We start from the raw sequence: 21,378 nt of genomic DNA on the forward strand, positions 1-21,378 counted from the left end.
TGTCTCATTTGGCCTCACAGCTTTGTCAGTTATGATAATTATGACCAGAAAATGATGGGGCAAGTTCAGAGATGTTGAGGTACATTTAGCAGAACTGCATCAATCATTAAAGTTGATTTATGCACAAGCCCCAAGTTGCCATGACATCCATGTCTATGATGGGTTTCTATTCTACGAGCAGGATACAATGAAAAAGAAGAAAAAAGTTACATGAGCTGTTTTAGCGTTCTTGCTTCCCATGTGTCAGTTTCCAGTAAACAGAGCCGATTACTTTCTGACATTAACCCAGTCTGGAAAACAGGGGGCAGCAAAGGCCGTGACCTGAACGAAGATACATCTTCAAAATCATTACAATGAGTCCAAAAGTAATGGCAACTGGACAGAAAGAATAATGATGCTCAATCAAAAGACAAAAAACAAACAAAAACCAACACATTTCATATGAGGTAAATCAGTCTCATCTTTAATTTTGTTTGAAAAATGCTTTTACTGTGACATTTTCAGAGTTTACTCAATATACACATTTATTTTAATGAATAAAAAAGCATTAAAATGTGTCTAAACGTATTCGATCAATCAGAAATTGTCACATGCGAGCGAAAACTATGCAAGATGGATGACAAAAGTATCATGAAAGATGTAAGAACTAAAACAACTAATACAAAAATGAAAGCTTTATTACATGTAAAACCTACCATTTAGAGAGAGCACATAAAAGAAGACAAGAGTTTTATATTACCGTAGTCACATAAAAGCAGGAATTTCATTCAGGTTCAGTACAAATAACACTGAAATCATAACTGTTTGGGTATAAAACTCTACACAGGAACATTCATGAACACACTGTAAAACTGAGACAACCATCCCTTATGGAACATGTTCAACCCTGCAGATGTTTACCATGACACACTGCTGCTCTAAGACATGAAGGCTGGTGCAGTACAGCATGTTTCTCCTAATGGTGCCGAAACCTTTGATCAACCCTGGTAAGTAAGCAGCAGTTAAGCGTCACTCAAAAGCATCTCTTATTAGTTTATTATTTCAAGGTTTTCACCGGCATGGTTGGTATTCAGCAAATTTCCTGTGGAAAGTTGTACACTGGTTGCTGGAATGTGGCCACCCATGTCCACTAACATGAGTGTGAATCTCGCTCACAGCCAACTGGACATGGAACAGATGCATTATGTACTTATGCTGCATCTGACACAACACAAGCTGCGATGAGAACTAGTACTTGCTTTACTGGTCTGCATGTTGCTGCTTTAGGTTTCTATGGAAGCAGGAGCTCGGTTTATGTCCGTCGTCCGCCTTGGGCATCGTTCATCTCTCCTCCTGCAGTATCTGTAGTCTGTCTTCTGCGTAGTGGGGGCTGCTGTGTCCGGTATCAATGGCCGGGCAGTCATCTGTGAAAAACACCAAGTCCTGCCAACATACAAGAAAAGCACGCATGTGGTCAAGCTGGTCCGGCTTGACCACATGAACCTTGTGGTCACAACAACCCTCCTGAAGGGAGGCCGAGGGAGGCTCTTACCCGGTAACAAATCCTGGTGATGATGCTGTACAGGTTCTGGATTTTGCGTTTCAGCAGCACCATTCTGGGTCTCTCTCTGCAGTACTGGCTGGGATGGTTTAACACCACATAGAGAAGGTCACGGAGCTTGGTGGTGATGCAGGAGTTCTTAAGAGACAACAAAGACTTTAAAAATGACCACCAGCTTGGACTAAAGGCTGATTTATGGTTCCGCGTTACACTACGCAGACACACTACGCCGTAAGGTGCGCGTCGCCGCGTACCCTACGGCGAGGGCTCTGCGTCGATTTAACGCAGTACCATAAATCAGGCTTTAGTCAGTGTTTTTGTGAGCTGTCCCTATTTTTTATTTTTTTTTTAAAGGAGCACGAGGCTCCTTTTAAGAAATGAGACTCTCTAGCGCCACCCTTCACCACGACGGCCGTCGGGGGAACTGCAGCCAACAGTGAAGCCGGCACGGGAGAACGGGGAGAACGTGCATGCAGCGTCATGTGACGTCACATCCGCAGCCCAGCGCGGGAAATTCGGGCCCAGAATTGCAGCACATTTTGCAGCACACAGCCTGTTCAAGGCAACGGAGAGATACGCTAGAGGGCTCATTCTTTTTGGTTTGGAACGCTTCATCTGACATTATTACTAGAAAACTTAAAACGTATATGAATTTTTTTTCATAAATCCTGCCTCATGCTCCTTTAATGTGAGACAAAGTTCACCATTTGCTTAACATTGTATTCAAAATTAAAAAGGCACTTCTTTCCAGATACTGTCCCACTCTATAATCACCATGCAGTAGCTCCATCTCCCCCTCCCACATCTAATGTTTCAAACTTACATGCACATCAAGGAAGATCGTCGGAAGAACTTCGGCGCAGGTTTTCTGCAACCCAACAAACTTTTTTCATTAGACATCATCACAGGCTCCGGGTTAACAAAGTACATGGCAACAAAAAAATACGCTTAAAGTGCTTACAGTGAGGCGGAAAGTGTGGATTTTGTCCAGCAGAGCCATGGTCTCTTTGCTGAGGGTGAGCGCCCTGGAGTAGCAGGTCGGGGGCGCGCCCTCGCAGCGCAGCAGCGCCGAGAGGAGGCACAGCAGAGCCGGGAGTCCCAGCCTCATGGTGGACACACGCTGCTGCACTGGTCCCTGCAACAGTCCCCGCTACAGCCCGCACTAAAGCCCGCACTACAGCCCGCACTAAAGCCCGCACTACAGCCCGCACTAAAGCCCAGCTGCTGCTGCTGCAGGCTGGTAGGAGGTGTGGAGGAGACTGGCTGCAGTTTTACAGATGGAGAGGCAGGAGGAGGTGGGGACGGAGGATGGATGACGTGGAAACGCTGCTCAGGAAAACATGTGGGGTCTGCTGACGGGAAACAAAGGGAGCTTCAAATATGAGCCATGGTGGATTTTTGCCAAATAAAAGCAGACCCACATTTTTCCAGCATTCTTGAAAAGAAACACAAAAATTGCTTTGCAATAGATTACACTAAAAATGAAAAGTGAAAAGAAAGGCAAAGAGATCTTAAGGGAACTCTTTTATACACTGATACAAATATTGGGCTTGATCTACTTAAAAAAAAAATAAGTCAACTTTTTGCATGAGATTATTATGTAGATCAAGAAAGACTAGTATTTGTATAAACTACTTAATTTTATGTATGTCAATAATACAGTTTGCAAGTACAGTCAACTTTATCAAAATTAAGTTGACTTTAAAAAGAAAAAAAAGAAGAAAAAAGATAAAAAAGGAAAAGAAATTTTAAAAAAGGAAAAAAGAAAAAAGGAAAAAAAAGAAAGAAAGAGAAAAAAAGGAAAAAAAAGAAAGGCAAAAGAATTAAGTTGACTTTACTTGCAAATGAATTTTTTACATACTAAAAATTAAGTAGTTTATACAAAGACTAGTCTTGATCTACTTAAAAATCTCATGCGAAAAAGTCGCCTTAATTTTTTAAAAGCAGATCGAGCAAGATATTTTTTACTGTGGTGTTCTACTTAAACAAATAAAGCATGTTTCATCTAAACGTTGGTCAATCTGCCCAATAGATTAAAATTGTTAAAGGAAAATAAATATGTTGTTTGTGTGTAAATGAAAAGATTGCCTGGGATTACATAAATACTGCTAGTTAAAGATAAAATGCACAATGTCTTGTTTTTTGAACAAATGCAGAATAAGTTCAAAACTAGATGTATTCATGTAAAGCAACAAACTTAATTTTTAATTGTTAATATCACAGATTTAAATATGTTATATTTACATGCGCTTAGATTTATTTTTTTCAGTGTACATCTCAGTCACCCATCTTTGGCCATCTGTGAAACTCAATCATTTGTGTGTAAAACACAATCAAATGAAAAGTGAAAAAGCCCAGGTGTACTGAATGTGTGTGGAGACATCCATCGGTGAGGTGGAGAGAAGGAGCTCCTTTTTCATTTGGTGGTCTCAGTTGTAGAAAAACAATCGGGCATCAGCTCACACAAGCACCACACAAGCCACAGATGAAAGGTGAGTCCAGGGAGAGACATCTTATAAACATCAGGCCCCAGAAGCCTAAAGTGTTGCACGTGCCAGCTAACATGTGGTTCTAAGAAAGGTTTTCCAACACCACGACCAGAGCAGCCAAGTTACAGAGGACCATTACCGACTTTTCAACAGCTGAACAAGAAAGACAATACTATTATTATTCCTGCAGAGACTTAAATGTTTTTATTTCTATTTTGTAAATCTCGTGAACTTTAGCAGGTGTACATATGGCTTGACATGTGTGGCCGACTACAACTTGACAGGTGCTGATCACCATCCCTCATCCACGGTACTGGACAGCTGCTACGCCTCGTTTTTCTCAGAGTGCTCTCATTACTGACAGGCGTCTCAAGGATTGTGGCCTGCTTAGATTAAATTTATCAATGTTATATTATAGAAAATGCTTCATAAAAGACTTAATTTTTCTAAATAATTAGGGTCTGCAGAGGCTGAAATGTAGCTGCAGGTCTTTTTAATGGGAAGTTCAGTGTGACATCACATTGGGGTGAACTTTAGTGGATGTCATCAACTCGTTAGAAAGACTGACAACCAGATGTTTTTCACATAAGCTTTCTTACTTTAAAGAGCAATGATGGACTCATAAAGCCCCGTTTGGGGGGAAATGTCCTCACGACCTCTCCCATATTGATGGGAAGATCATTGCTGACGTCATTCCTGTTTGACATTGTTAACATAGACGTGAATGATCCACCAAACTGGCAAACGTGATGATCAGACTTTTGGATCTAAAAATACAGGTGCATAAAAAGGTGTATTTGGTTAGTAAACGTTACAGCTTAACTTAGATGTTTCTCCTAAAGACTCAGGGTTAATATGAGGGCATTCAAAATCAAATACATGGAAGGTTCCAGGAATTCATTTTCAGATTCTTCTTTTCAAATCGTTCAAATTACATTTTTAAAGGAGCATAAACTATGCATTGAAATCCCTAAAGCTGTGTTTTGTTGTTTGTAGGTCCTTTAACTTTCATTTCATTTCAAATTACTGACTCAAAATAATAATAATACATTTTACAACTGAATGCCTTGTGTTGCTTTTGCATTATCTCTGTCTTTGTCCATTGACACCGTGAAGCAATGTTCGGTCAGCACCACAGCATTTGGCTGCTGACATGCATTCCTATACTCTGATAGTCATCTGTGCCCTTCTAGCTACCACTCATGCTCATGTTCCTCTGTTTGGTTTGTTTTTTTGGCAAATTTCACTTTTGGAATTGGCTCCAGGCCTTTTGCTTGCCTAAAAAACGAGGAAAAAACAAAGAAATAACCAGCATTTCTGAGTATTTATGTGTTCATGAAGGAGTTACTTGATATTAAACTGCAGTTTCTCAAACTACCCTCAAATATGGACGTGAATACCTTCAAATTGAAATCAAATGTGGGACTTTAAGCCCATTTCCACTGTAAAACTGTAGCTCTAATACATTTTGATAAACAGGTCAATTAAAAAAAGTTGGATCAATGTCCAAATATTTCCAGATGTAACTGTATCTATGATGTGTTTGTTAAGAAATTAGAAGAAATAACTGGCAGCAGTTTAGGTCAGCTGCTTTTACTTGAAAGGATACAATAGAAAAGCCTTTACTGTCATTGTACGATGCAATACGATATTGTGGTTCTCCTGCAGAGCCACTGCACACCATAAAAAACAAAAAAACAAAGCCAGATGTCTCATACACATGGAAAAGTACAGAGAATGCTGTTGTCCTACACTGTAAAACTATTTTCAATTTTATTTTGAACATATATTATACCATAAACAAACATTAAAACAAAAAAATACAAAAGACCTTGTGTATACATCTCATGGTAAGATTGTTGGTGCTACTGATCCTTTCTTCAAATTGAGGAAATTCCTCTTCCTTTTTCTTTTAGGGATATCTACTCTGTCACACGTTTCAGTTGGATCTCGAAACACAAACAAGCGTTCTCCCGTGGCCGAGCTGGCAGACGCCGCAGTCACGTATCCCTCTGCTGCGCTGTGCGCTCCTTCTTTCTCCGTGTGCACCTTGTCGCTCTGCTGCCGTTTACCAGGGACGGCAGATTTATGAGAAGGTTGTGGTACTTTGTTTAAATTGTCCCCTTTTCCTTTCTCCTCAGCTAGCATCGGCACGACATCTTTTGGAAGCAGGAGACTGGACCTGGGGAACACTTTTTCCATCAGACTTTGCCTCCTCTCCTGGAGTCTGAGAAATTTGGAGGACAAAGGAGCTGTTGTTAGCGGGATCGGAGTGTTTTAGTGCTTACCTCATGCATGCAGTGACTGCAGCCAAGCCACAAAACTCATCTGACCAAAGGCACATTTCACTTCAGTTTAGGATTTGTAAATTATTTTGGTTACCCCTGATCTCAAAATTAGTCTAGGTGGTACCGAAACATCGGGTCTTTATATGGCAGCTAGTAGAAAAACAGAGGAACAAGCTGAACTCACTTTTCTCTTTCCATAGCGAATCCTGGCATATTTTGCATATTTTTCCGCACCACATCTTCCCGCAGTTTGGCAGGAATAACTCTGCTCAGCTCTCCAGCACACCTGTTCAAAAAGTCATCAACATATTATGAAGCTTCGTGATCCAAAAATATTCAGGCATACCAAGCTCTTGTAAAGACATTCATTACAGTTAGGGAGGATAAATATTAAATCTCTTTATTCATACTTGTCTCCTTTCTTTGTACTTGTTTCTGTTTACTGAAACTGCAACAGAGCGTCACAGCAAATTCTTTGCAAGTTAAAACAAATTTGCCAACAAAAAAATGGTCTGAACCGTGTAAGGAGTCACTTGGCGGCACTTTGGCAGAAGCTGGCGTTTATTTAGCAACATACGGCGCAAACACAAACAGCTGCTGCAAGCACACTGATGCGTGATCACATTTAGAGGGAGGAAGGGAAACACGAGCGCTGGAAGCAGTTCTGGTTGTGAATATGGGTCATTTTGAACAAATTCAAACTGGAGCGTGAGATTCTTAATACAGGCATACACAACATGACTGACCTCACTATTCAGAGGTGTGAAAAATAAAATACACAAGAAGATTGAGTAATTCGTAGGACCAGCTTTAGCAGCAATGACTTGAGGTAATCATCTTCTGCATGATGTTGGCCTCTGACATCATTGTGGAGGAATTTTGGTTTAATTTCCGGGAAACTCGCATTGATCTTTTTGAAATCATTTCCAGATATGTAAAAAAATAAAAAAAATAAATCATAGTTGAAAGGTTGCACATACCTTTTCATATTACTTAATGCCATTTTCTGTTAAGTCTGCTCTTCTTCCTTCAGACACACTTGTAGGCATTAGCCGTTGGTTTACTGATCTTATCAATCAACTTTCATTTGTTATAGTTTGTTAATAAAACATAACATTCCTATTCTGCTTTTGAAACAAAAGTATTTTCAGAACATAATTTGAGTGTGCAGCATCATCACTATTGTCCCAGACTCTCTTTGTTCTGATTGGCCACTTAGTGACCACCTATCAATTAATGTACGACGGATCTCTGATGACGGCAGGTGCCCAACTGATCAGACCGCTTTCCCCTAATAGTAAACCCTGCGTATCAATTCATGAATCATAGATAAAGTTAAAACTGCTCTGGAGAGTGGTTTACATTTCCTAGTCTGCACACAGTAAACAAAAAGAAAAGAGCACAAACGGACAAATACATGAATAAATAAAAGATGTGCTGCATATTGTTCCAGCCAGATCATTTTCGTTCCCTGGTCCTCCAGCCAGACAGCTTGATTCCTGAGCCACCTCATGGAGTAAGCAATCCAAACTCAGTAGGAGACGGAAGAGAGCTCTTCAGCGTATCAGGAAGAGAGGGAAATTAAACGATGAGTAAAAACATTTATCACACCATCTTGGCTTGGGAAAAAAAAGAAGGCCCTTTCGGGAGACGCATTATTTATTATTTAAAGTGAAGATAATGCCCCGGAGATGGCCGAGTTTCAACAAGCTGCTGTGCAAATGCTGTTTTGATTTAAACAGTGGGAGAAAGTGCACAGGAAGTCTTTCCAAGAGGGACACAACAAAATAACACAAACAAGAAGGCAAAACATACGGTGAAATGCAATTTCCCAAAACAGGGTAAAATTACAACTGTGTCCAGAACTTTCTAAATATGAAACAAATGTGTGGGGTCATTAGCAGAGTTAATGGAGTGGTAAATGTAGGACTGAGGCTGGGAGTTTGGCACGTAGATCAGCGTGAACCCAGAGTCATGTAAAGTCCTCCTTCAGCAACACTAGCAGCACAGACATGAAATAAAATATATCTTAATATAAACTTTTGATGATCAGGAGTAAAACTGTGAAACCTGCAGTTGTGTTGCTGCAAGGTTTTATGTTTTGAATCCAGGTAGATTTTGAGTGTTTTAAAATCTATTAACATTTATTAGCTTTAACAGATTTACAAAAATAAAAAACATCTTTAAAATGGTTCAGAGAAAAATGTAACACATAAATCATCTGGTTTTGCTTGTATTGTTTTGGTGATGTATAATGAAGCATTTGCAGAAATAAAGAACGCTGCACATAATAATATTTTGATGTCGTCTCTGATAGACTGCCTGGTACGTCTGAACACTATTGCAAACATGTTCTTGCTGATATACAAGAATCTGAGTTTTACATGATGCCAGGTGCCAGTGAGGCAAACACTGCTCATCAATCAGTGAAATCCCTGGAAATCTAAATGAGTTGCAGAAGCCACACCCACAACAATCAGTCATCACTGAATGGATGGATCCAGGTGAAACAGTGCACTTGGGGCCCGATTTACTAAAGGTTTGCGTGCGTAAAAACCTGTGCAAACTTGACAGCACCTGCAAACCAATGTGCCAGCTGATCTACTAACAGCGTGCAAAGACGACTGCGTCTCTGAAATGCGCAAAATTGCACACGCAATCCATTTAGTACTTTTGCCCTGATGAATAATCAATATGGGGCGTACCCGGCAGAAATCCTAAATACTGGGAGGGGAAGATGCAAATTGGTCCATTTACCACACGCAATGAGATTTACCAAGCCTGAAAGTTATTGCGCGTATTGTGATTGCGTCTGTATTTAATACGTTCGAAAGGAAGGTGCTAATCTGCTGCTGCCGTTATTGTGGCAAGGAGGCGACATCGCCAAAATCAAAGAATACGCAGAGAGAGAGTCTTTATTCTGCTGCATGCTATTTTAAAAATGGTTGCACAAGTTTTATTAAAGGCCACTTTTTCTTTAGTTCTCCGCCTTATATCTTGCCACCTTCTCTTATTGTGCCCCCCTCCACTCGCCCACAAGCAGGCCAAGCCTTTGTGCCAAAACTTTGTATTTTATTGATTACTTATCTTATTGAACGTGAAATCATGCTTTGTAAATTACATTTAATTAAAACCCGTGCTTATTAATCACAAAACACAGGTTAAACATCATGACCAAATCCGCTCCGACCCGCTGTGTCAGGATCAGCGCAGAGACTGCAGCTTCGCCTGAATTATGCTTCTGCGTTAAATCGACGGCCATATGATGGTCCCGTCTGTCACACATTTACTGTCAGTGTTTGCTATATAATATATAATATTTGCAATATACTGTGGACATCTGAATAAAAACTTAACTCATAAATAGATTGAATCAAAGCGCTCTCCAGCTCTGTGTCTGATTGACTTTTTCTCCTCAGATCATGCCGAGCACCGCCGGGTCACGCAAACCCGACCAATTAAATATTAAAATCAAATTCAGTCCTGTGGCCCGTTTTTCTATTTCGTATATTTGATCTGTGCCTAAAATTGAAATATGAAAAACCAGACGTTTTTCCGTTTTTTGTCTTACCAACTGCATTTATTCTATCGCAGGTTTTCTCCGATATTGCGTTTCTTTTGGTAATGTTTAAATTTATTTGCTGTAGTTCATGAATGTGTTTATTTGCCTCTTCCACTAATATCTCTAACTCCAACTCGTCAAATTTCATTTTGCGCTTGTGACTTGTGACTGTGCTTTCCATCCAGACTCTCCATGGCGCAGAGTTTGCGCTCGCAAACCTTAAGACACGCAACACCTCATTTAAATACTGCTGTTTGCACCTGTTATCAATTGCGCACGCAATCTTAGTTGATCACCCGCAAACCACACGCAAACAGCACGCGCAAACTTTTTCAGTGCACACGCAATTTAGTACTCTTTCTTTAGGATCTTAGTAAATCGGGCCCTTGATACGTATACTTCTTAGCACATTTCAGATCACATTCTTGAGAACTTGCAAATTTTACAAAAAAACATGTGAACAGATTTCTTTACTACTATATATTATAAGATCAGCTAACTTTCTAGATAATCCTAAATGCCTTTTGTGGTGATTTTGTTATTAGTTTCCAGTGTTACATAAAAAGCACACATTGTAATAAAATGGAGAAAAAGTCTTGAATAAAATCTACATTTTAAAGCAAAAAAAACATGAAAAGAACAAAGATGAAGATTTATTCAAGAACTAAAATACAGAAAGACCATACCTCCAGGCCAAACTGCTTCCAGGAATATTTCAAGAAAAAAAGTCTGAGTTTTAGATGTGGGCGGTATTTGCTTTTTGCTGCAGAAACATTTAAAAGGAAGTGAAATAAATAAAAAGATCCTAGTCATATATGTCATAATTATCCTCATTATGTGTCTAAACATCATATGGAAGTCATATAAAATCAAAATTTATGTGAGACCTCATCAATGTTTGCAGTAAAAATACTTCAGACCTTGTACTTACCCAGAGATCTCCTGCTCTGCAGAAGTTGAAACAGGATGGTGTTTGGGGCAGAGGGCGTCAGTGATTGAAAGCAATTCACTTTCTGGGAGGGCGGGAAGGAGGAGACGTAGGGCTTCTAGGACGACCTCAGCAGACACCTGGCTCTGTTTCACCAGCTGAGAGGCAAACTCCAGATCCTGAGGTGCAGAGCAGCATAGTATAGGTATATTACTTGTACTATATAGTAATATAACAAACAACATTTTTTCTAAAGAGAGAAAGACAAACCTGGTCGCAGTTTGCGTAAAGTCTCTTGAGGTCCATTTCCTCTTTCTGATCTTCCATAGATTGATCATTGTCAGTACATTTTTGAAACCTGAAAACACCACAGTTTCCACTTTAATTCAACATCCTGACAATCTCAAAAGCCTTTATAATTTCTTAAACAGCACAGGCTCACCTGTCAATCGTCAGTGCGATAACCTGCTCACACTTCTGAAGTGCTTGCTGGAGGATGAACATCATCCTGTATTCTGACTGCAAATGAAACACATCATCTTCCTCGCTGGGCTCCTCTCCTTCAGAGACTTCTTGGTGGATTTTACTCAACACTACTCCAGACTGAGGCATGTGCAGGCCATCCATCTCCTTCTGAAGCTGTTGCTCTGCTTCTTCCAGGCCCTGCAGCAAAAGTCATACTAACCTTCTAATAAAAGTCAACAATGGACTTCATCAATACATTTGATATGTTGTAGGAGAAACACGAACATTTTGAATTTAGAATGCTACAAGTCAGGAATTAACCTGCAGTCAAGAAATGGAGGACCCACCGAGCAGTGGCTCTTTATACTCTGAGCCATGTCTTGTTTCCCTAGGTTTTTTCTCTCTCCGAGCTGTTGGATGAGCAGGTTCTGCAGGGTGAGCACAGCTCTGGCCGTCTCCAGAACTTTAGTCCGCCTCTCAGCCTTCTGGTAGTGGATTGTGGCCATCTCCATCGCCATGCTGTCTGCCTGCAAGTTCAGGAAATCTTCTCTCTCCCTCTGCATTTCCTCCAACACCTGCCATGATTAGAGAGGATAACTGTTTTTTAAAAGCCTATAAAAGTCATGTATGATTTTGAAAATCAAATATAAATACAGAGAAACAAATAAATACTTAAAATACTACTACAGTTTATATAGGGCTGAACGGATGGGTTGAAAATAGGCTGTACTGTAAAAACAAGACATGAAATGCTACATTAATCATTCAAATCAATGGAAATAGATCAACAAGCCAACCTTAATCATCACACCATTCTCCATCTCCATCTCCTTCTCGAACAGCTGAATCCTCTCCTCGAGTTTCCTCTGGAAAAGCAGCACATCAGATGCAGCTTTCTTCTTTCTGACCTCGGTGGCTTTTCCCTTAGACTGCGTACTTGTCTGCTAGAAACCACAATAACCACAAAAACTGTTGGAAAAACTCTTTGAGTAGTGTCACAATGTCATAAGAAATGAAACCATGCTGGATCCCTTCATTATGTCTGAATAACTGAGCGCAGACTCAAGCAGCCGTGTATAAAGGCTGTATGACTGCACAGGTTCTTGTGTATTTAACACATTAAAAAAAAAAAACACTGTTCTATTAAAATAGATTAATAAAACATTGACATTATATTTATATTATTTATACATATGTATTGCATTATCAAAGTCAACATGAGGAGATAAACACACTCACCAGCCACTTTAGGTACATCTGCTATACCTAATAAAACAGCGAGTGAACGGCAGACATGGTCATGTTTTTTAAAGGAAAAGTATTATGAGTGATTCAAATGACAAAAAGAAAATGTTGCCAACTGGTTTTTGTAAACACTCTAATAATCATAACAAACAAAAACATATAAATAGTATGAAATCATGACAATGGGAACCCCTTCTCGTTGCCACTAGTGTATATCTGCCGTGATTCTAGTAGTTACAGTAACTTGTGCTTCCTCCCCTGTACTCAAGGACTTTTGCAGTCAGTGTTAGATACTACGCCTACGGCTTCAGATATTGCACACGTTTTCATTTGCCACATTTTCATATTCAGAAAGTAACCCAGGAGTCTTTATTTTGTCTTTTATTTTTTCAACTTCTCCATCTTTGTCTCTCTTTCTCTCACAAACAAATTGGAAGGAGTTAAGTTGCAAGGTCACCTGAGGGGGAAGTGAAGTGACACATTAACATTGTGACAAGAACCCTATACCATGTTCATTTAATCTTAAAAGTGAAGAAACCAAAGTTGAATTGAAAAAGAGAAGATAAAATCCTTTCTAATTATAGCAGGCACTAAAAAAATAATTGTAAGAGCCAACTCTGATTTGTCTAATGTGTGATTATGTGTTCACCATGTGCTCTTCGCTTTCTTCTCTCCAAGCCGTGAGGGCAACATGAAGTTTAGTTCTGGAGGTGGCGTGAGGCAGGACCAGACAGCGGTCTATCACAGACAGACACTTCTGAAAGTCCAGCTTCATCCTCAGCCTGTCATCTTCTGACTGGGCCAGCTGGGACAAACACAAACACCTAAGGCAGAGAAGGAAAACCAAGAGTTGCTCATAAACAAATTTGGATTTCAGGATGACACTTTATGCATTTATGGAAGCAGCTTAACCTTTAACCAGAAAAATGATGAATAACATTAGTCCTATGATTGACGTTGATAAATAGTCAATACCTTTACAAAGCTTGTAAGATGTAGTCTAGTATTATTTGAAGGCACTTATTTAAAAAAACTAAAATGTCTATATTTTCCACTTATTCAAAATTGACAGTTAATATGACATCACATATTTCCCTGTATTTGAACCCACTGACATATGCAGACTCACATTATTGCATTACTGACCTGAAGAAAACTCTGAAGTGAGCCCTGAGCGCTTTCTGCTCCTGCAGCTCTTTCTCCATCCCTTCCTGCAAAGCTTCCCTGGTGCAGCTGAGGGTACGTAAGGCTGCCTTGCCTTCCTGATGGAGCTTCTCCTGGCCCTGCAGAAGAGCACCAGCCCCTTGAGTGGTGCCCTGACCTGGTCCCGCATCTGGTTCCACCTGCAGCAAGAGGTGTTTTGTCCCTGGAGGCACGAGTGTTAGCGCAGCCTGAATGGCAGAAGGCTGTATGGCTTTGACATCAGTTATGGCACCTTGTATCACTCGCATTGTCACCTAAAGGAACAAAGGATAAGCAGATATATCAAAAACAGCCAAGGTTACATGTTTTAATCCATCTTCCACTGTGATTACATTGTGATGTGTACGGTCGGAGGTGCACCTTGCGGATGTCTGCAGCAGCCTCTTCATCCAGGCTGTTGATGAGCTCTGCTAGCTCCAAGCTCTGAGCTGTAAGTAAACTCTGCCAGCAGTGCAGGTGCTGCACTACATCCGCCTGTTCCTCCAGGCCTCTGGACATACTTGACAAATCCCTCTGTCTCTGTTTGTGGGCCCTTACCTGAAGAAGGTGTGTTTTGGATTACTTAATATATTGTTTGAAATTAGGAATATACTGCATTGCCACACCAGCGTTTTAAATATGAGTCCACATTTAATGTATTTCATGGCTGAATATGCATCACCCTCTCACCATGTCAGAAATGAGCTCCCTCCTCTTCCTAATCAGTCCACAGCGCATAGCCCTCCTCTCTTGGTTCAGAGTCTCATCCAGACGTTGCCTCACCATCATAAGTTCTTTCTGTGCCTTTTCCTGCAGCTGGTCTATCTGCTCTGCAGGTACGATGCTCCCTCTGGTGGATGAAACAACACAGTGCCACATTAACTGTACTTGCGTTTATGGTCAAGAAGGAATAACAATTATTTTAAATCCTTATGTGTAAAGTACACCTTTTCTTAAAAATAATGCTATTTATTGTAATCATTCCTCTCGTTCTTCTTATTTTAATTAAAGCTGCATTTTGACTGCAGGGGCATTTCTAAGGCACTCTGGCTATTCCTCCAACCCCTTCGTTCTCCATCAGAGGTACGACAGGGTGGTCAGAGTTCAATGGGACATATTTTATGCCGCAAAATAACCCTGGTACAAAATATTTTTTAGTACACTGCCCAGAACCTTTGAGGTGGAGTTTGCAAGATAATTTAGTATATTTTAGTATTCAGTAATCCCTCACTGTAACCCGGTTCACCTCTCACGGTCTCGCTGCTTCACAGATTTGCACTGTGCATTGTGTTCTGCATTCTGATTGGCTAAACAGTCTCCCCGCTTCTTCACTTCCTGTGTGTCAATAACGTTACGGTTTAATATGTACTGCACATGTACGTGTATGTAAAACAGCTAGCCAAATTTAAGTTTGCAAATTTTCTCAAAAAACCCATAATGTCGACAAAACGTTCCATACCGATTCTCCCGTTCAAATCCAATTACTCAGGTCGCGGTGCGGTGGTGCTGATCTCCGCAAATTTGAAGCCTTGTATAATAATTGTAAAAAATATAAAGGTTACTACTTCAAGGATTTCACCTATCACGGGTTCTTTTTGGAACGTAACCCCCGCGAACAGCGAGGGATTACTGTATATTTGTTTCCGATATATCTGTCTCAGTCAGCTAACATTTACTCTCCATAGCTTGTTTGTAAACAAGATTTGAACTCAGTTTGATGGTTGTCCTTTCCATACAGATCTATACATTTTTGGAGAAAAAAAAGCCACATGATGCTGAAATGTTGGCTGGTTTTAGGAGACATGGACCTTTAGATGTTCTTTAGACGATATGCACCTTTAGATGTCCAAGGATTTGGGGTTTTCTTTGCTTGAGAAGCTCACATGCACAAATAAGCACACTGCTCACCTCCGGATGTGAGTGAACCAGGTGTCCAAGTTGCTGGAAGTGCTGGAGAAGGTGCCAGAAATCAGGCTGTTGAGGCTGTGGAGGCTGTGTACCAGGAACTTTCTCTGCGCATTGCGCTCCGCCAGCACATAACGCTGATTAGCAAAGACTACATCCAGCACCTCCTCTAGCTGATCCTGTCAAGAAGAAGAAGAAGAGAGGAGTTAAATCAGTGAATATTTAAGCACAAATGTACATTTCTACAGATAATAGATGTAAAAAACTGTTGTCCAAAGCTCAGGGCTCCAGTCTGGGACCCCTAAATGTTAAACTGGATAACATCTCTAACTACAAGACACAACTCTGAGGGGGAGCGTCAACCCTTTACCTGATAGACAAAATACTGATGCTGAAGACTCCTTGTTGTGCTCTTCTCTAACTCTCCCGTCCTCGTGGCCTCCTCCAGTTCCTCTGAGAAGATCTTATGAAGCTCCACGCGTCGCCACTCAATGATCTGTCTCTGGACTTTCGCAGAGGCTTCTTCGTGTCGGACCAAAAGCAATCGCTGAAGCCGCGTCTGGCTCATCTTGTGCAGCTTATCCAGGAGGACGCTGCACTGGAGAAGCTCCTGGTCACATTATATGTTCACAAATGAAAAACATTTTAAAAAGGGCATTAGATGTTGTCTGTGATTTCAAAGCAATTGTCTTTGTTTTTCTGTTCTATAAAAATGCAAATGTCAAAAGCTAATATTTTTCTCTTACTACCTGCTGGTCTGCATGTTGACAGAGTTGCTCAGCCTGGGCCTTCTCTGCAGCTTCCCTACGATGCTCCGCCTCCATTTCTTCCCGGGTCTCCAGGTTACACTGGCCAGCCAGAGCAGCCATGCGAGCCCCTCGCTCCTCCTTCAGCCGCCCTTCCATGCCCAGCAGCTGTCCGTTAAGCACGCTGAACAACCTCTGCTGCGCTTGGGCACTGGCCTGGCCACGTGAGCGCAGGCTACTGAGCAAGCAGGATATCACGTCTTTGTAAATCTGAATCCGGGTGGCTTCCAGGTTACTGGTGGCATGCAGCAGTGAAGACATCTCAAGGCTTAAAGGGTGAAAAGACAGAAAGGACGATGACATGGAATTCTGCACGTTTTCCCTCAGAAGTAGATTTTTTTTTTAAAGAATCAACAGTTTTGAACCCCTCACTTTTCCAAAGCCTGGTACATGTTTTGAGGTTCTTCCAACACCATCACATCCACCATCTTGTCCTCAAATGTGGCTTCTTCTTTCGCTGTCTCGCTCATATTGCAGTCTGCGTACTCAGGGTCTGAGTCACCTCTGTCTCTCTGCACCAAAAAAACAAACAAAAAAGATAAGTATATAAGAGTAAACACTGACTCTAATACAAGATTAATATTAAAAAAAAAAAAGGTTTTGTAAAACAACAGATTTATTATGTTAACAAAAAAGAGATACATTCCACATTTGCATTTTTTAAAATGATTGTTTATAATAAGATTATCCTCAGGATTAAGTGGAAGGCTTTAATTAGTGATACCTTCTGCTGGAGAAGGCTCAGTCTTGTTCGGGGACCCGTCAGGTTCATTGCAAGAAACCCTAACGAGAGCAGCACCAAAGTGACAAAAAACCCTGCAACGAATCCAGCAAAGTGGACTCCATGGTTTGGATAGATCTGCAACAGAGGGCAGTATCGGAAATGTCATAAGGAATACTACAGAAACAGGCATTTTGCAGATTTGTTTCCTGTGACTTACCCTGTCAGTGGAATTAACCCTTAGAGTTAGATTAGCCGTCAACGGCCCAAACATACTCACGTCATTCTGTGGAGTACAGAAAACAATACTCTAGGAAGCAAGAAATCTCTTTCTATCGATACATTAACATATGGAAATTAATAAGAAGGCACCAATTTTAGTTTAAGTTAAGCAAATCAGAAAAAAAATACCTGTGAGGCGTTAGAAAATGTGAGGAAAGCCGGTAGATCAAGGATTTCACTCTTGTGACTCCTTACGTGAGCAGTATAATTAACAACAACTTGGAATCCAGCTAAACAAATAAAAAGAAAAACATGATATCAACAACCCAGAATAGAGATGTTTCAGCTGACTTGGGTTAACAATTCTCTTTCAAAATATTCTGATTTATTAACATACCCAATAGTGAGTCGATAGCAAATGTCTGGTAGCCTCGTTCCACTACCCTGCCTTCAGTTTTTAGAGGTATTATTCCAGAAATAGAGTCCCGGATAGCCACCTGAGACAGGTTGGTGCCACCCACAGGGCCCATGTTGTGGATCAGCAGGAAGAATGACAACTGAGGGGGATCAGTGTCAAGCTTCACCTGGGGCAAACATGGGTGACAAAAACAGGTAGAAATTGGCTCATAGAAATTGGAAAATAGCTTGTAAATATATATAAAGATAAAATAGGTCACAGTTATACAGATGACTATGATGTACCTTCGCGCACTTTTGAAATTTGACCCCAAATGAAGGTGGAGGGGCCACATTGTGTACCTGCAGAATCATTCATGAGTTACTTCAAGAATCATAGTTGTTGAATCTTAAATTAAATGTTCTTCAAATGTAATTCAACAGCACAGACACACCTGAGGCAGAGGGTGGCGGGGGCGTTGTCTGGTGAGCGTGCTTCTGCTGTTTCTTTGGTGCAATATGTTTGACATGTAGGTAAATGACGAGAGGAAAGATTGTCCCCATGGTCCGGCTGAAGCTGAAGAGGAGAGTGGATTCTCTCCAAAAAACAACATTGGTCTACTGACTTCACCTGTACACTCGGAAAAAAAGCAGTGTTAAATATTACATGTGGAAATTATTTATTGTTTGTACAAAAATATGTTTTTATTGTGTATACAGAATAGGGAGAAAATGCAGGAAATATCAGTCCTAAGCAATTTTCTGACCTGTAGACATGTTCCCTGGGTCATGTTGCAAGGCATGCACAGCACACTGGTTCTGTCAGTGGAACAAGACAATCCTGATTACATATTTAGTATACTGATGTGTACATATTTAATAAACAATAGCCTGGTGATATTTAAAAACCAAGGCTACATACACCTGCTCAATTGAAGTCAAGATCAACAACTATTGAGCAGGTTCTCCTTGTGCTCCCAAAAGAGATCCAACTAGTCAGGATCTGGACAGAGATGCATGGCAGAGCTGATCGCTTTGGGAAAATCATCCAATTCTCCTTTGATCTGCAACTATCAAACTCAAATTCAGTATCTATTCTGAATTAGATATTGAGAATGATTCAGAGCATTACTACATTGACCTCTGTGGTTAACAGGATAGTATGTTGTTTGTAAGCAACAGCACTTCATCCAAAAGTATTTGTCAATAAAGTGCATGGTCTGACACAGTAATGGCTCAATTGTCTTTCACTGAAAATCACTTCCTGTCACATAAAAATAAATCGTTTTTAGCTAAATCTGAACCCTTTTCATGTGAAGAGAGCTGGGACAGACAGACCACTGTGACCCTGAGGAGTAAGACGTGGGTACAGATAATGGATGTATGTTCCGCCCTAGTGTCTGGTACGAGGATGTTAGGAAAAGATCATTTGGGTCTGTGGGTTGTGGGCTGGGGTCTATGTGGATTGCTCCATACAGATGCCACCAGCCTCCATCCAATTGCTATCTGGGGGATTTGGAAACCACGTAAAAACCTCCGACTCTATTGATCACCTTCACCCACAGGTAAACTGGTTTCTGTGTTTGGTGGTAAATGCCAAAATAACATTCAGGTGAATGTCAGGATGCAGGGTTTCCCAGCAGAGCATTGCATTGAACAGGATGTAAGTAAGTAAATTTTATTTATATAGCACCTTTCATAGACAACAGGATGTCACAAGGTGCTTCACAAAAAATAAAAGAACATTAATAATAACACTAATAAAACACTATAATAAAAGTAGAAATACGATAAAAAAAACAAGACAATACAGATAAAAGCTCCTACAATAAAAGTACATAAAATCAACATGTGGGTCATAAAACAACCCTCTTACTACTGATGTTTAAAAGCTTGGAGAAACAGGATGATCAGTGTTTTGGTCTTAACATTAAGGCATATGGCTGACAGTCTAAAGTACTAAAACGCATGGATTTAGTGGCATTTCAATCTGCACAAGTAATGTTTAAAGCAAAAAATAATTTGCTACTGTACCGGATAACATTCAGAAATGATTCATTGGGAGGGAAGGGGGTTATAATTTAAGGGGTAACCTAAACTTCAAATCTTTATTTGTGGGTACAACAAAAATACGTTTTTGTGTATCAGTTTGTGGAATTAAACAGTGGAAACTGTGTTTGAATTTGGAGTTAAAAGAATGTACAAACAAAACAATTTAAGAAGAAATATAAAGAAATAGTTTATTTGAGGTATAAAAGTGAAGACTGTGTGTAAAGATCACCAGCTGTGTGTGTTCTGCTATTTCTTCATGTTGTCTTTGTATGTTTATATACTTAGATATATACGTATAATATTTATTTATATCTTATTTAGTTATATTATATTTATATCATAGTTATATTTATGATAGAATAGAATAGAATAGAAGACTTTATTGATCTCCCAGAGGAGAAATTCAATCGTGCAGCAGCCAAACACACACACGCTCAACGGTTTATACAAAAAATTAAAATAGAAATAACCAATAAATAGCGAAATAATAAAAAAGAGCAATATAAAATGTAGAAAAATGAGTAATGTACGAGAGAAAAAATAGTAAAAAAATAAATAAAATAGAACTTACATCTGGTATTAAACAGGTTATTTTTGTAAAAATGATATACATTTATGCAAATTAGTGTATAGTATAAAAAGTAAATACAGACATATAATTTATGTTTAGTTGTGGAAAGGGGGTGGGATTAAATAAATGTATACTTCCCCCCACTCCTTTTCTAACATGTAACTGAAACATGTGTTTGATGTTGTTGTTTTTTCTTTATGTGGCGGAATGCCCACCTGGATTTGTTTTATTATCTTTTTTCTTGTTTTTTATATGTTCGAAATAAAACAAAAAACAAACGAACGAACGATCACTGATCAGAAAAGTGCAACAAAACAGGTTAAAGGATTCGTTAAATGTGTTGAGCAGTAATAAAACGTTTACAAATCCTGAATAAAGATGAAGACGATAAATATAGATGATTGCTAAGGTGATTCAGATGTGTGGTTAAGCCTGAATTATGCTTCTGCGTTAAATCGACGCAGAGCCTACGCCGTAGGGCACGGTGTAGGTACGCGGCGAAGCGCACCCTACGCCGTAAACTCTGCGTTGGTGTGACGCGGAACCATAAATCAGCCTTCAGACCTACCTCTTGTCTCCCTGAGTGCAGAGCCGGACTGGACCATGATGTCCCCGGACAGGAGCCGCAACAAAACACCGCAGAGGTCGGAGACAAACACCAAACCAGGAGACTCCATAAAAACGACCATATTGCGAGCCTCTCCGCGACTAATTGTTTCCAAAACATCCGTGATTTGGTCGCTAGCTACTCGGCTGCATTGTTTCTGCGCGGCGCCTCCGTTAGATCCGATAAAACTTCACTTTTCCTCAGAAACATCACGCAAGCTTATCTTATCTTATCTATTGTCCTTTAATAAGAGCAAATACGGCCAAACAAGGCACGTCGTCTTAAGGTTTCTACACGTATGCAAGAGTTTTATTCACCATAGATGAACAAGTTTGGAAAAAGTCTCCAAACTTGGAAGATCGGGACCAGTTGGGCATTTTCAGGGAGGAATGTTCAAAT

General features: G+C 40.2%; 2 protein-coding genes across 3 annotated transcripts; both read right to left on the reverse strand.

Moving 5' to 3' along the window:
• Positions 1-526: 526 nt before the first annotated feature.
• Positions 527-2,799, reverse strand: LOC133449493 (cytokine-like protein 1). Its single transcript, XM_061728647.1, has 4 exons — positions 2,502-2,799; positions 2,364-2,408; positions 1,532-1,678; positions 527-1,422 (listed from the first exon to the last, which is right to left on the reverse strand). Exons 1-4 carry the CDS (start codon positions 2,646-2,648, stop codon positions 1,321-1,323), a joined length of 441 nt encoding a protein of 146 aa, XP_061584631.1. The 5' UTR covers positions 2,649-2,799; the 3' UTR covers positions 527-1,320.
• A 1,433-nt stretch (positions 2,800-4,232) lies between these two features.
• On the reverse strand, positions 4,233-21,342 carry LOC133448854 (limbin-like). 2 transcript variants are annotated; one of them, XM_061727775.1, is made up of 23 exons: positions 20,941-21,342; positions 18,517-18,568; positions 18,205-18,380; positions 18,056-18,112; positions 17,751-17,937; positions 17,543-17,643; positions 17,352-17,417; positions 17,135-17,269; positions 16,783-16,922; positions 16,354-16,678; positions 15,975-16,214; positions 15,608-15,783; positions 14,390-14,549; positions 14,081-14,257; positions 13,664-13,974; positions 13,167-13,341; positions 12,070-12,213; positions 11,620-11,847; positions 11,250-11,470; positions 11,078-11,165; positions 10,811-10,986; positions 6,502-6,603; positions 4,233-6,256 (listed from the first exon to the last, which is right to left on the reverse strand). In XM_061727775.1, exons 1-23 carry the CDS (start codon positions 21,097-21,099, stop codon positions 5,875-5,877), a joined length of 3,978 nt encoding a protein of 1,325 aa, XP_061583759.1. In that variant the 5' UTR covers positions 21,100-21,342; the 3' UTR covers positions 4,233-5,874. The 2 variants fall into 2 exon arrangements, with proteins under 2 accessions (XP_061583759.1, XP_061583758.1); XM_061727774.1 differs by having other exon boundaries at positions 12,070-12,216.
• Between the last annotated feature and the right edge of the window lie 36 nt (positions 21,343-21,378).

This window comes from Cololabis saira, chromosome 8, assembly GCF_033807715.1.
Source record: "Cololabis saira isolate AMF1-May2022 chromosome 8, fColSai1.1, whole genome shotgun sequence".
In the NCBI taxonomy this organism is placed as follows: domain Eukaryota; kingdom Metazoa; phylum Chordata; class Actinopteri; order Beloniformes; family Belonidae; genus Cololabis; species Cololabis saira.